The sequence below is a fragment of the Melospiza georgiana genome, chromosome Z (genome assembly GCF_028018845.1).
Source record: "Melospiza georgiana isolate bMelGeo1 chromosome Z, bMelGeo1.pri, whole genome shotgun sequence".
NCBI lineage: Eukaryota > Metazoa > Chordata > Aves > Passeriformes > Passerellidae > Melospiza > Melospiza georgiana.
Genome location: NC_080465.1, coordinates 65,359,580 through 65,374,191, shown reverse-complemented (window position 1 = coordinate 65,374,191; position 14,612 = coordinate 65,359,580). Strand labels below are relative to the sequence as shown.

General features: G+C 39.9%; 1 protein-coding gene across 1 annotated transcript in view; it reads right to left on the bottom strand.

Annotated features, from left to right (window-relative positions):
- Nucleotides 1–4,147: 4,147 nt before the first annotated feature.
- MCTP1 (multiple C2 and transmembrane domain containing 1) overlaps nt 4,148–14,612 on the bottom strand; it is a 216,127-nt gene continuing 205,662 nt past the window's right edge. The window contains 3 exon segments of the mRNA XM_058043874.1: nt 4,148–7,921; nt 8,934–9,031; nt 12,367–12,476. Coding sequence (XP_057899857.1) covers nt 7,850–7,921; nt 8,934–9,031; nt 12,367–12,476 — 280 coding nt within the window. The 3' untranslated portion in view covers nt 4,148–7,849.

The window sequence follows — 14,612 nt, the reverse complement described above, 5'->3', positions numbered from 1 at the left end:
GGGTCCTGTAGTTGTTCAGGGGTGAATGGAGACCCTTCCAACCAGAGATAATACCAGACAGCTCTCTCTGCCACAATTTTTTGACTGAAAGAAACCCCTTCTCCTCAGAAGAGAGTCCTTTTTCAGAAGATGCAATGGCAGGAAGTGATACAGAATGGCTTCTCTATGCTGGCCATTCCCACTCCCAGCTACTGCAAAAATTAATCCTGTTCTACCCAGAAACAGTGGGTTTTTTGGTTCAGTTTGGTTTGCTTTCTCCACAAATTTAAAGAAAAAACCCCTTTCAACTGCATGCTGTACCACAGAAGTACCAGGTTTAAGACATGAAGGGTTGCTTTTGTACTATCTTGTTTGCCTACAGCGACGGCAAGCCAACAATGAACAATACTCTGTGCTTCTGCTAGAGGGCTACATTTTGGGCTGCCCAAGTGGAAAGAGCAAAAAAACTTACTTTGCATAACAGACTACAAAGAGGCAATCAGGCTGTTGTTTCAAATATTTGCTCTTTATAAATTTAAGCACAAATTTTGTGCAGGATTTTGAAGTAAAGGCCTGTAAATAAAAAACAAATGAGTTTCTAGCAAGTGTCTATTCCAAAGGAAAAGTTTCAGGTCCCCCCTAGGCTTCTATCTATCTAGACACTGGGGGAGAGAGGTCCCTACAAAGCAGAATGAGAACTTATCTTTCAAAAGTGTATCCTTCCCCAGAAATCTCTATAGGCCAGAGTATCTTCAAAGGAGAAGACTTTTTTTTTTTTTTATTCTCTTGTTGGGAAGCATATGTACACTCTATTTTTTCTGCAATATCTTCATGAAAATTGCGTAATTTTTTGCTGGTTATATTTCCAAATTTTTCTGTTATCCATTGAGAGCCTTCAAGGCTGCAGCCCCTCTCTGCCTCTGTGTCTCTTGAACAGTCAGTTCTGGATCATCTTCTCTACTGAGCTCCAGCTGCAAAGAGCGTTGATTCTCTAATTGACTAGATCCACTGTCCCTCTTCCTTCATCTCAGCAGCCTCATGTCTACCAGAGCATCATGGGTTTGAGTCCACCCACACTGAACAGAAAGTAAAACTGCAGTTTCCTGTCTAGGGCAAGTGCCGTGCCTCTACACTTAAACTGAGGAGCTGCAGCAGGGGAAGCTTCACATCATCTGAGCTGTGACTGTCACAATCACAGCTCTTCCTGTCTGTACCTGCCCTCCAGCAGCCTTGCTGAAAGTGACCTCTGTCTTTATTTTAGACAAGCTACAACGTAAGAGTGGCTTTCCCATCTGTTTCCTTTGATGAGTGGGAAGCTTTGATGTTACCTGCTCATCCTCCTGACCCCTCATCATGTTTTAGCAGTGGCTTTGGGTGGTAGGATGCTTTCAGTTCTACTCTGAACATAAACCATGCCAGTTTTTAAAGCTGTATCCTTCTTCCATCAGTCAAAAGACACTCGATTTTTGAAAACCTGATACACATCCCCACCCTCCAGCAAATCAACTGCACCACTCAGCTTGGTGTCACCTGCAAATATGTTAAGAGTATGCTCGATCCCACTATGTCATTGATGATGATACTGAATAGTATTGGTCCTAGGACACCACCCTTATCCACACCACTTACTACTGTTCTCTGTTTTGACATCGAGCTGTTTGTTGGCTGCAGCATTTTGGGTGCAGCCATCCAGCCAATTCCTTAACCATCAAATAGCTCACCCATCCAACTTCCTGCATTTTATTGTCACAGGCCTTAGAAAAAGACTTGTCCACCTGATCTGTGTCCTCTGGCTTAAGAAGCCTGCTTAGGAGTTAAGATTGAAAATTTATTTCCTCATATAATATCAGAGTCTATTATAGGGAGTCTACACATATTATATGTCTGCAATTCTTTCATGGCCAAATGTCTGCCTTTGGTAACCGGTTGAATAAGGCTGAAATTAGGAGAAAAGCTGCCAGCTGCATTAACTCACTGAACTTCTGGACTAAGGAATTAGTTTTAATACATATTATTTGTAAATAACATCAGAGTTTACACATTCCTTATTATTGAGAGATGTGGCCTTTCCTTGTTTTATGAATGTGTGAAGTAAGTGGAATGGCTACTGTCCAGTGTCAGCCCACTCTGTGCAACAGAACTGAAGTTTCAGAGTGGGAACTGTGGTTTCTAAAAGCTCAGGAATTCTCAGTTAGCTGCAGTGATGTATGACACGTGTCCTCAACTGTGTATTCATACTAGACGGAGGGTTTAACATTCAGGTTCATATGGAGGAGGCCCAAGAAACTCCCTCCTTCTCTTGCACCACTATGCATTTTCATATTGTATACTGATAATTTAAATTAGCACTCACAAAAATTATGAACTAATAAACTTGTTTGAGACAAGGCAGCTGGGCAGGTGCTCTATAACAGGAACTTCACAGGAACTTCATCTCGAGCCTCCTCTGTTACAGCCAAGATGGTCTCAATTACTGTCAGCCATGCCCAGGGTTGGCAGCTCTGGGACAGCACACTTCAGTGTTCAGCCCTGCATCCTCAATCATCCATGAGGCCAATTTCCTGCTACTGATGGGCGGGGGCAAACTCCCTGCATCATACAGGCAGTGTGCACCTGTGATTCTCTTTTGACTCTCCCTTCACTTTATCAGAACTTTGCTTTATCACAACTTAAAAAAGATAAACATAAACCCTGGCTTTAAACTTCCTGGCACTTGACAGTTTTGACACCAAGTGACGGAAAGTGTCAGCTAGTTAAAAAATTAAGTTCCTTTTCAAATGCCACTCTTTGTTATGAAAATGTCTACTCAAAGTGCAGCCTACACATTACCCTGTAGAGAAGGAACCCAAACTGCAAAAATCATAGTTCTGTATTTAATTATGAATCAGAGGATTTTACAAAGAACAATAAACTGCATAGTGAAAGCCTATTTTCTGTGATGGAGAATACATAAAAAAACAATCCTCTTCAACCTCAAGCAACCCGTGCTTGCTGCAATTGCTAATTTTAACACAAACTTTATAAACTACAGGTTTTCTGCTTTGGCATGCTTTTATATGAATTGTTTTTCCCCCAGATCAAATGCCTTCTATGTCTGGATACAAATCATGCAGAGGTGCAAATCGTTCAACTGGAGCAGAGCAAAACTGCAAGCTCAGACATTTTAGAGGCCAGTAACCAACAGCAAGATGCATGCATATTGCAGGAACAGTTATACAACTTCCAGAAACTTCTTTTCCTTTAAACTTAAATTTCCTCGACTATTCTTTTCTGCACTATCATAGAGAACAGCTTCAAAATATGTCACCACCAGGGAGTGAGGAGTCAGCAAAGTCTGAATGCCTGAGGAGGTTGGTCTAGATGGGAGTCACTACAGGTCCAAGAGAAGCAGAGCTGATGAAAGACAGGTATGTATGACTGCTTAATGTAGCAGTGAGAAACCAAACATGGAGCTTCAGGTAGGAGGTATGTGAGGGAAAGCAGAAGTGCTGGCACGAAACCAGCAGCTGATGCGTTGTGGCCTTATTGTCAAGGAGTTGTACCTATAAAAAGGTGAATTAGTCAAAGAATGTGGGTGAGGAAAAGCAGCCTATCAAAAGAACAAATAGGGAGAAGAAGCAGGAAAGGATGACATGGCAAACAGTTTCTAGTTAAGGTTTAATTGTTAGTATCAGTGGTGACCAGGAAATGAAGAGTTTGGTCATGTAGAGAGTGAGGCTGAAGTGGACAAAAGGAGAGAGAGACCCTTGACATTGAGAGGTGTAGGGCCACCTCCATGGGATGCCATCAGCAGTGTCTGAATTTGGGAAGAGGTGGGGAATGGGGTGGTTCTTGGACTGTGTGAATGTAACTGTGGTTTTGAGCTGTCATGACCATGTCAGGGGAAAGTATGTATCTGCATTGTGAAGAGAAAACAGGAACAGGCTACTTCCAGCATTATAATCCATTATAGTTCTTCCCCAATTCTTTTCCAACCCTGTCTTCTCAAAACTTTGCTCTGCCTCAGCAAATTGCAGTGACTGAACTTTCTTCTAAGTCAGAAAGATACTTCTAGAAACATAGTGCAGAAAGACTGGTCTTTTACTCAAATCCCAGTCCTTAAAAAAAACCAACAAACTTGCAAGAATTTAAGATATACTTGGTAGTTACCCAATTTTTCAGGAAATACTTTATTTAAGCAATCCTTCCCCATTTCTTTTTCCCATTTCCCAACAGATATGTTCAGGAACACTCAGCCTGAATAATACAAACACAGCGTAGGAAAGGTCTTGCTTTACTCTCCAGGCTCATTTCTTTTGATCAAGTCATTATCTCATGACTGTAAACAACAGACTCCTCCTGATACAAGTACATTTGCTTGTTGAGCTTGTTAAATGTCCCAAGGCTAGAAATCCTATGGGGAAGAAAAATATTTTTCTTTTTTGTTTGGCATATTTTTTCAAAAGGCAGCAAAAAACCTCCTTTTATGAGTGCAGCTCAAGGATATACATGCTCTGCAGTCTGCTTCTGAGGCCTACAGTTTTGCAAGTCAGAGAAATGGTCAGTGCACCAAACTGCAAATCAGCAAGGTCAGTGCTTTAATGTGGCAAAAACACCACTGGAAAAAAGATATTTTTGTTAAGTACCCAGCTCAACAACAAGCCAATACCTTTTGCTGTTGCCATTCAGTGAGGAGGTGGTAGAGGCTTGGAGCAGACTCTGGGAGCTGAGGTGCAGATGCAAGTGAGTCAGTGTCACCTGAAGAGTTTCTGCCACAAAGCACTCAAGCTCTGTGTGAACCACAAGTCAGTTAAACCACTGGTTGGGAACCCTGCCTGCTGAGCAAAGAGTTGCAAAGCTTTTCATTATGTTTTGTAACACGTGTAATCTAACAATGATGAAATAAATAAGTTTTCCTTTACCTCCTTTGCTTCATGCTCCTGAATTATCTTCATATTAAATACCTTAGCATCATGCAGTGCATTTGCTGGCAGCTCTTCCTCTTGTTGGTGAAGCCTATGCTCTAGGGGACCAAATTAGCTGATAGACTGTATGCAGACTGCTTAATTATTTTCTTATTATTTCACTGTTGGTTCAATTGCAATAGAAAAAAAAAAAAAAACAAACTTGAGGGTTATTGCACTTGGATTTAAAATACAAATACAGCAGCTATTCCAGTTAAAGCTCATTGCTATTTTGAAAAATACATAGGTGTTCCTGCAAAGAGGAACAACGGTAAAAACAGGGTAAGCAAGTTCTGTACTGGGAGTTATCAGCAGGAATGTAACAACAGCCTCTCAGATTAATCAGCCTTAGTGAATTCTGAGTGCTCTGACATCCAACTAAACTAATATTTTTCTATGAACTCACATGAAGTTAAATTTTATTTACTGAGAACAATTTCATGATTGTGACATGCCTTATTCTTTTTTGGTTGTTTATGAACAGACAAGTTGCTTTCAGAATAAAGCCTGCCAAATCCAACAGGTTAAAAATGGACTTCAGAATCAGTCTGGAAAAGGAAGATATGTTGGAATATTCATGGCATAAGACAGGACTGGCTCTTTACAGAGGCCACCTACACAAAGCAGCATAGACAATCTGGAAATAGTGAAAAGGGGTTCACTCACAAACTATTTTAATTGTGATTTTAAATTGTCTTGTTGTGGCAGGAGAATAATATTTAATCAATAAGTGTTCTTAGCCTTGCCTCTGTGTGTTATATTTTCAGTGAGATCAATTTTGAGTGACTGAGAGATTTAAAAGGAGTTCACCATTTTTCAACAAACAGACGTTTGTTGTCTCCCTTCCCCCCGACCCCATCCCTGCATGTTAGGGAACTTAAAATACTAAAATCCTGCCCAAGGAAATTCCCTTGCCCATCACAACACTCATGGAAAAACGACAACATAGGATTTCAAAGACAGAGGCTTAAGAATATCTAATAGAGTGATGCTTAGAAGTGTGTTTAATTCTGGAAACATGCATAACCAGCTCAGATATTACCACCAAAGCAGACATTTGAAATTGTGTACAAAAAGAAAGACAACAAGAAATCACACGCAGGCTGGTGGGCAACGTTAAGAAGGTACAAGGCTTGCAGTGTATTAAAGAAATGTGCCAAACTGACAACAGGCAACAAACATCACATCTTGTTGATTGATCACAAATTTGTTTTTTTTAAAACAAAATAGGCTGACCAGTGCCTTTGATTTCACCAATAGCATGTTGCTCTTCAGGTAGGATACAGCCAAAAGGTTACACAAGCTGCAAAGTTAAAACTCTTTCAAAGTCATGATGTAACAAGAGCTTGTTTAAGTCCATGGCTTTCTACAGACCATTCATTTGATTGGCATTCTTTTAAATATACAAACAGAAGGATCAAAGTAACTGTCACATAAGAACTTGGCTATCATCTTATCTGCAAAACAAAGAAATCCAGGATGATCCTTCATAAGCAATGCAACTAACACATATTTCTTTGGACAAATACATATTCACATGTGCTTGCAAAGTATTTCTAAATAGACTTTTCAAAAAGTATTTTTAGAGTAGTGCAATATAACTTTATCTGCAATTGCAACCAGTGAGAGGTAATCCATAGAGGACCACAGCTCCCCTTGAGGATGCAGTCCTGTCATTCTCCCCTGGGCAAAAATCCCCTTTAATGTCACTGGGAACTAATGATGAGGAGCTGTGCACAGGTAGTCCCTCAGGAATGAGTCTCTGCTCACTATGTGGGGAGCTGAGTGTGGAAGTCTGCATGCAGCTACCAGAATATATCCCCAAGTACTCGTTATGCAGTGGCCACTAAGACATTTGAAATGTAAATGTTTCTCATCTATGTTCCATGTAATTTATAAGATAATGCAGTTTCCATGCAGTAGGGAAAGATTGTATCAGAAGAACCGACATTATTAACTAAGGAAAAAACCCTGGTGTATCAGTTTTACCGTAACTTCATTTTTTTTCCTCTACACGGTATTTCACATTGGTAACAGGCAATGTTATACCATAAAGCATATTAATATGATCTTGTGATTTGAATGAAAAACCTTTTCTGCAAGATATCCATATTAAAATAGTTATGTGCACAAAAACGTGTTCATAGCATGACACCCAAAGCAGTATGGAGTTAATTTTACCCATTAGAGCTAAGCTATGTAGTACAAATGAAGACTACTGGTACATGTAGAAAAATATGACAGGCAATCAGTTACAAACCTGGCAGTATTTTGAAACAGAGATTTTTAGGTCTTACAATGGAATGATAAAGACAGCAGGAACTGCTTTTGGGAGCTCCACAAAGAGATTTGCACTTGGTGTTTCTCACTGTCTTATAAGCAGCCCTACCACATAGAAAAATGTTGCACCAGAAGTTAACATCAGGGTCTGAAATTTAAAAAAATCTACTAAAACATAAGTGCAGTAGGCTCCACTACATTGCATTTCTCTTGCAATATATAAAACATAGAAAATTGTGATGATGACTAACTGGATAAAAATATGAAGGCTCACAAATAAAATATGAGGAATTTCTGAGTCAGATTTAGTGTTTTGTAGATTTTGTTAGCATGATTTTACTATCTCATGTATCTTTGACCACCAAGTAGCAATATATATTCTCCATTTTAGATTGACTCATTTAATGTGTTATATTATTTCTAACAAGGCTTTAAAATGACAAAAACCCTACTTGAAACAAATATCTTTACAATGAGAAATAGATTTTCCATGAGAAGTCATTTTCCACCTTTTAATACTGTTACAAAATCTCCCCAATAGATAAAAAGGCAAGATAAATAAAAATCTTAGAGAAAGGAAACGCTTCTTAGGCTTGCTCTTTTATCTTCCCCTGGCAGATGCTGGTCTCCTCAACACATGAAGTCGGCTAGGCAAGATTGTTTTTCTTTCTCTTGCTTGGGCTGTGAGTGGGATCTTGTTTCAGTTCATGGTATTGCATCTGTTTAAACACACAGTTCAGAAAGAAAGTTGTCAGGTGGCACTCAGGGGATAAAAGGTTAAAAAAAAAGAAGATTTTCCCCTAAAAACAACACAGGATTTGCAGATGTGATTCACCAACACCAGAATGACAGATCTAGAATAAGAAGGAAAACCAACACTAGGAATATCCTACCAGGAAATAACACTGCATGCTGATGTAAACTTAGAAAAGACTAGGGTTTTTTTGTTTCCTCCATGAGCTCTAGCAGACAATAAACATTATCATCTTGACCATATTGGATACCATTCTTCATAATGTTTTCAAAAGCTTGGTTATTTCTAAATGCCTACCACAGAGGGTATCAGATTCAGAGAGAGTGTTTGCACCTCTATCTCCTACCCAATACCAGCTCTGAACTGAAACTAGAAATATGGGAAGTCTATAATCTTCGTGACACCGGATGTGATTTATGTGCTTGATGCTATCTTAAATCTTGCATGCTCTCTGGGGATTGTGTACTGCATCATAAAAGCTTGTAACTCACAACCAGCTTTTTTTTGGGATTTTTTTTGAAAGGAATTTATGAGCCCAGTGGAACTGTATTCACAGCAAAAGCTTTTACTCCTTGGAAGGCCAAAGTGTTCTCAGAGTGCTGAGCAATGCTGTCTGTCTGCCTCTTCCATTATTTGACCTTCCTGTTCCTTCTCTGCCTTCTGAGAGCCACAGCTGCAGTGTTACCTATACAGTGCCTTATCCCAATCAGATTCACATCATGCTGGATGCTGCTTAATACAAGCTCTAGCTACCATCTCACAAATACTTGTCCTTCTACTGATTTTTTCCAAGGATCCTAAGAGGCACAACCAATGCTGGAACTTTTTTTCTCATTGGATAAAGATCTAGCAGCCTCCTTCTGGTTAATGGACTATCCTCAGCTTGAGTTTGCAGTTTCTTTCTGCCAAAGAATATAACAGTAAATCAAAATAACTGCTTTAAAAATGATAAAATAAAATAAAATTATTATACACACCACTTGCACATCAGAAGGGACTCTGGACAGAAAGTCAAGTAGCTCATTGTTATCAATTGCATATGGATTTCGAATCTTCTTTGTAAATTTATTGATGCCTGCAAAAGTGAAAGTTCAAATGTTACTATCATAAGATATATGACATCAAAAGATACAAACTTTTGTCAAAGTTTTAAAATAGATTTTAGGATTCATTCTGAATCCTGACAGTAGCACCAAATGAATGTATGAATTGTAAACTTGGGCTCCAAAGGTTGGACTCTGCTTCTGTGGTTCCCTGTTTCAAAATGTGAAAGTTCTAGGGACATTTTCAAATGAGGAAGTTGGGAAAAGCAGAGGCATAAAAAGTACTTAATTTCTGAAACAGAGAGGATGAGCAGAATTGGAGGACACAAGATTCATATAAGATTCAGAATATTCAAAGAAAGTATTTTTCATTCTAAGGACAATGAAACATATGGGAAGCATGAAGTCTGCATCATATGAAAGCTTTAGAGGAGTTTGCACAAACCTCTGTGTGAGAATGACAGATAGAGACAAGCTGATGGCAGTGCAGAGGAGAGAGGATATGTCTCCTTTAGACATCATGGTCTTATAATGCCTATTGAGAATTAGTATTCAGAAGCACCAAGAAAAATCATCCTCAAAATAATCAGGAAGCAGGCTTTTAAATTAGATATGTTTTCTTAATTACATACTGAGTCAGATTCATAGACTTTGAGTACCTGGTCTGTGGGCTCTGGGAACACGTCTAAAACATGGACAGGAACAGTGCAAACTGCATTGACTCTCATGTGAGCAGGAGAAAGCCAGGACATTATTAAAAATATGCCTTTCTATGTAATTTATCCAGGCTCTATCAGATATAAGATTACATAGCTTATGTTCCACAAAGTCTTTGGTGCCCAGACTTTTCAGAAAGCTTTAGCAAGGATATAAAGCCTTTGGACAGGGCATGCAAGATTCAGTGTTGACAACACCCACAGCATCCCACTGCTAGAATCCTCAGTTCTGCAGTGCAGATAGGAGATGCTGCCCTCCCTTTATATGGTGTTTGATAGTGAGTGTTCAGAAGGAACATCTGACCTTCAGACACCTTTGTTTAAGAAGAGGTTTTGCATCAGGAAGTGACTGCAAATTTAAGGTTGAACATCACTGTTCATTGCACATGGCCACTGGACCACTCATGGGTGAGTTCTGGTGGTTTGATCCCGCTTTATCACACCTGATAAAGAAAAATACCAGTCAACATGTGAAACCGCAAGAAAGGAAAAGCGCTGCACAGATGAGAGGGGACGCTACAGGAGAAGTAGAATAGAACAAGGAGACTGGTCTTTTCCAACAGTTTGAAAATTTTCAGATTAAAATAATTTCAGTTTTTTCCATGTTAACAGCTGTAGCTGTTACCAGGACTCAGCACTTCATCAAATGGGATTAGGATGGAGAGGTGGTTTCTGCTACACCCCACCTAATACACCACATCTTCAAGGACCGGTAGTCTCCACTGGGAGAGACACAGCCAGGAAAGGATGGAGGATTTCTTGCTAGGGCAGGCTGAAAGGAGCAGACCCTATGGATGCACAGAAGAAAGACACCTATACAAAAGATGACATGTAATATGAAGAAATTTTAATTTAAAAACTCTGCCTTCCAAAGAACAAAATTGACAGATGCTGCTACAGACCAGCTCAAACATTCCTATGGAAGTAAGTCAGAAAAGAGAAATCAAATGGCTTCCCATAGGCAGGATGGATGAGTAGGTTGAAGAAATATACACAGGAGAGGCTAGAAACATGCAGTGATGGAGAAAACAGGTAGGTGTTTGGAATACTGCAATTTTTGAAGGAACAGACGCTCAAAGCTGTTCTCAGCATAACAGGGCTCTGTGATAATTCATTTCACCCTGAGGAGGTCTGGATTGTGGGACCTGCTCCTGTGCAGTACCTGTCTGGTCTCCTGCCATGATGCAAGAGAAAAAGATTCCTAAAGAAGGGATCAACATACACTTTCTGAGTAAGAAGTCACCTGAACTGAAATGCAGGAGAAAAATGTGGAGTCAACACCTCTAGTGAACCAAGGGGCTTGAAGTTATATATCTGTAGCCCATGTAACTTGAAGGCAGGGAGAGAAGAGATGCAGAGAGTGCAAGGTGCATTTATAATAATTTGTGCTTACACTATTCATCCATGGTTTGGGAGCCTTGGGAGTTGAAACTCTGCCTTATCTGAAACAGAAATATTTCTGTGGGAGTGTGACACTTCCAGGGGTATGAGTCATGAGCTTTTCAAAGAACAGTTCTGGCTCTACATTTATGTGGATCTTGGAGGGGTATTATAATCTCAGATTATTGTACCAAACCTGACGTAAAAAAGCAAGATGTCAGACCTGTCTGAAAAATGACAGACAAATACTTTGAACTTCCTGTGCGCATGCTAGAAGAAATGAAATTTTGGGAACAAACTAAGAGTCTGGGTTACACTTAAGTGATGCATGGTATGGGGGAAGAAGTAAAAGTCAAAGAAGGAAAAGAAAGGAAGCCCATATGCTTGCTTTTGTTCATTCTGTAGAAATACTTTTGTTCATCTTCTTTATTGTTTCGGCTATGATAATTTGGGAAAACATTCTAAGAAAATTACTAATACTGACTGATAAACAAAAAAAAAATTCTTTGGAGTCAGTTCAATGATTATATGCTGTCTCCTGAATTCCAAACTTTTTCACAAAAGGGTGACTGGTATTCTTCAGAAAGAAAATCTGGCCGCTGTGCTCTTCATAAGTCTGTGTTACTGGCTACAGCAGCTGGTGGTGTAAGAAGTATGAAAAGATATACCAATGAAAACCTGGAGCATTATTTACAACAGATGTGGTAACAGTAGCTTTTTAAAATCAGTATAAAGAATAGATATAAGCACAACTAGTGAAAGCTTGAATCAATCATAATTCCATCCCCCTATATGCCCAGAGTTTCTGTTCATTATCAACCAGCCAAATGCCATGTATTCCTTTCTGTCTAACTAAAGGTGACCCCTAAAACAGGTTTCTTGCTGCTATGTTTGCATACACTTACACAAGATAAAGCACTGCAGTAAAAAAGGCGTATTGTCCTAAAGCACTATATAGATTGAAATGCCTCTGATTGTGTGTAAGTGGTGAAAATAAATCAAAGTAATATCTAGACAAAGCTACACTTTGATATACAAAGAATCCTCATGGCTAAATGTTTATAGTATGATTAAGTCTAAAATGTCAGCCAAGAAAAATGCATTTTGCAGGTGGGCCTAAATATGTACACTGTTGCTGTTAACTAACATGCCTAATTCCATTATAGGGTAGCTTCATGACCATAAATACCAAAAAGTAGTGTCAGTGTAAGTCATCCATTAAAAACCAGGTTTTTAAAGCAATACAGACAGTTTAAAAGGGCTTTACTTACCCCAGACAAGGACAATGTATCTCAGTGGAATGAAATACAGGATGATGGTGAACACAGAGAGGGCAACAATTGCCAGCCAGCTCAGGAATGGGACAGTCCAGTTGAATGTACTAAAGAAAAATTAACAAAAGTCAGAACTGAGGTAGGCCAATAAAAGAGGAAAGGACAGTGGGAGAAGTGTCAGTTTCCATCAGAAAGAACAAACTGAGTCTACTAATGAAAGCATGGATGCATTTACCATTCATCAGGGAAAGCCTGGGCTTGGATCCAGTGTCAGCAGAAATGAAAGGAGGTCCTAGCTTTGCCCACTTGCCTGCTGAGTTTCACCTCTCCCGGCCCAGCAGTGCACATCTGCCAGGGGAATCACTGCTCTGCTTTTTGGAAATCTCAGTGCTTAACCCCAGTTTCAGCCCCAGGAAAAACCCACAGAGCTCCTTACTCTCCAAACGTACTCGCACAGGCAATCTCCATTCCCTTCTCAACACCATGGTAGAAAAGGATACAACAGTTGTAATAACTACTGCTAAGGCTTTCTTGTTTTATCTGCTCCCTCTTCCACTTTAAGGATAGCACAAGGAGTAAAGGCTGAACAGGGACATTCCCCTCTGTCTGAGGTACAGGGGCACTCCTCAGCCAGGTGCCTTCCAGCTCTGGGGGAAAAAGAAAAGGCAAGTGCATGGCTATGCAAAGGTGGAGACTCATCCATGTGCACAAGGAGAGGGCTAGGGGGGAAAAAAAGAGGGGGTAGAAAATTTAGTCATGAAGACAGGGATAATGCAACAGCAGTGCCTGAGGGAAGAAAAACCCCCTGGATGTCAAAAGAAAAAAAAATATTCAAACAAGCTTGAAATAAGTAAAGGTTATTTTTCTATGAATAAAGGAAGAGAATTTCTGGGATCCCATCAGAGTTCCAGGATATTACCTTTCCAAAAAAAGTCACAGATAAAAACATCCTCACTAAGGGTCCCAGACTCTATTCTGATAAAACTCTGCCAGTTTGCAAAATTGAGGTGTGAGGGTGAGTTAATGGATATTGGAAAGGGTGCTGTGGGTCTCCAGCTCCTGTGTTCACTGAAGAGAGAAAGACCAGATGATAATTTTATACATACATCCCATAGGAACGTTGGTTAAGGGGAGCCTGGCTTGGCGTATTTGTTCTGTGAAGGCACTGCCATCTCAAAAGTGTTGCGTGACATATATCCAGAAGGATAATGTGGCTTTAAATCTAAATAGTTTAATGATACACTTTAAAGTATTACTACTAGCTACATTCTCAGTGAATGTGATTACATAATTTTGGTTTCTCTCGATGAATAATTGCAATTACCTGAATTGCAAGCCATATTTTTCATTAGGAGCTCTGGCTTCCTGTGTTTATTTGTCCTCTTTTTTCCTTGGCAATTTTGACATGTCTCCACCAGCATTATGTTAGTGTCACTTAGTGCAGGATGCCTCCCTTTATCCTCGGGGGACACCTGCTCTTTTCCCCTTTTCTGTAGGCATTTGGGATGAACAGAAGGTTGAGGGTCTGCTCATGTTCCTGTGACTCGGCTTTGTGCAACGATCACAGACACACCATGATGTGTGGGAGCACTGGCTCCTCACTTAGCAAAGCTCCTTATGGGCTGTGTTAACACAGCATTCAGTACAGGTTTCCCATTATAGTTTTAGGAACAAATTACAAAGATTTATAGTCTCACTCAGTTTACAAAATTCTGTAGCTCTCATCTGGTATATAACAGAACAAACCCTACCTCCAAAATGCACAATTAGAACTACTTAATCATCAAGACAACTTCCACGAATAGCCTCTTGATAAAGGACATTTTTCAGAGACTGGTTCATTTTTCTAACTGGAGAACTTGTGTGATAGAATATGCTTGCATCTGCCTCTCCTGCTGTGAATACAGCCTGCCTGGAATTGTCCCTATGGGAACACTTTCCCAGGCTTTCCTATTAGGAACTTTGCTCTTAAACATATAAATGGCAATGTCCATTTCATCGAGACTGAACGGGACAGCCTTAGAGATGATCCTCAGGATTCCTGCAGACTGACCTCCACCCAAGGCATAGGTTTCCTAAAATTCACTTCCAAAAGTAAATTGGGTAGTGGTGAGATGCTCTTGACTTTTGAGATGCAGAACACCAAGTCAATCCTCTCCATTTTTTGCAGCTGACGCCTGGAAGGTGTCTCTCTGGAACCTGTTTGACCTCAAGTAATAAACCTTGTGCTGCTGTCCATTGAC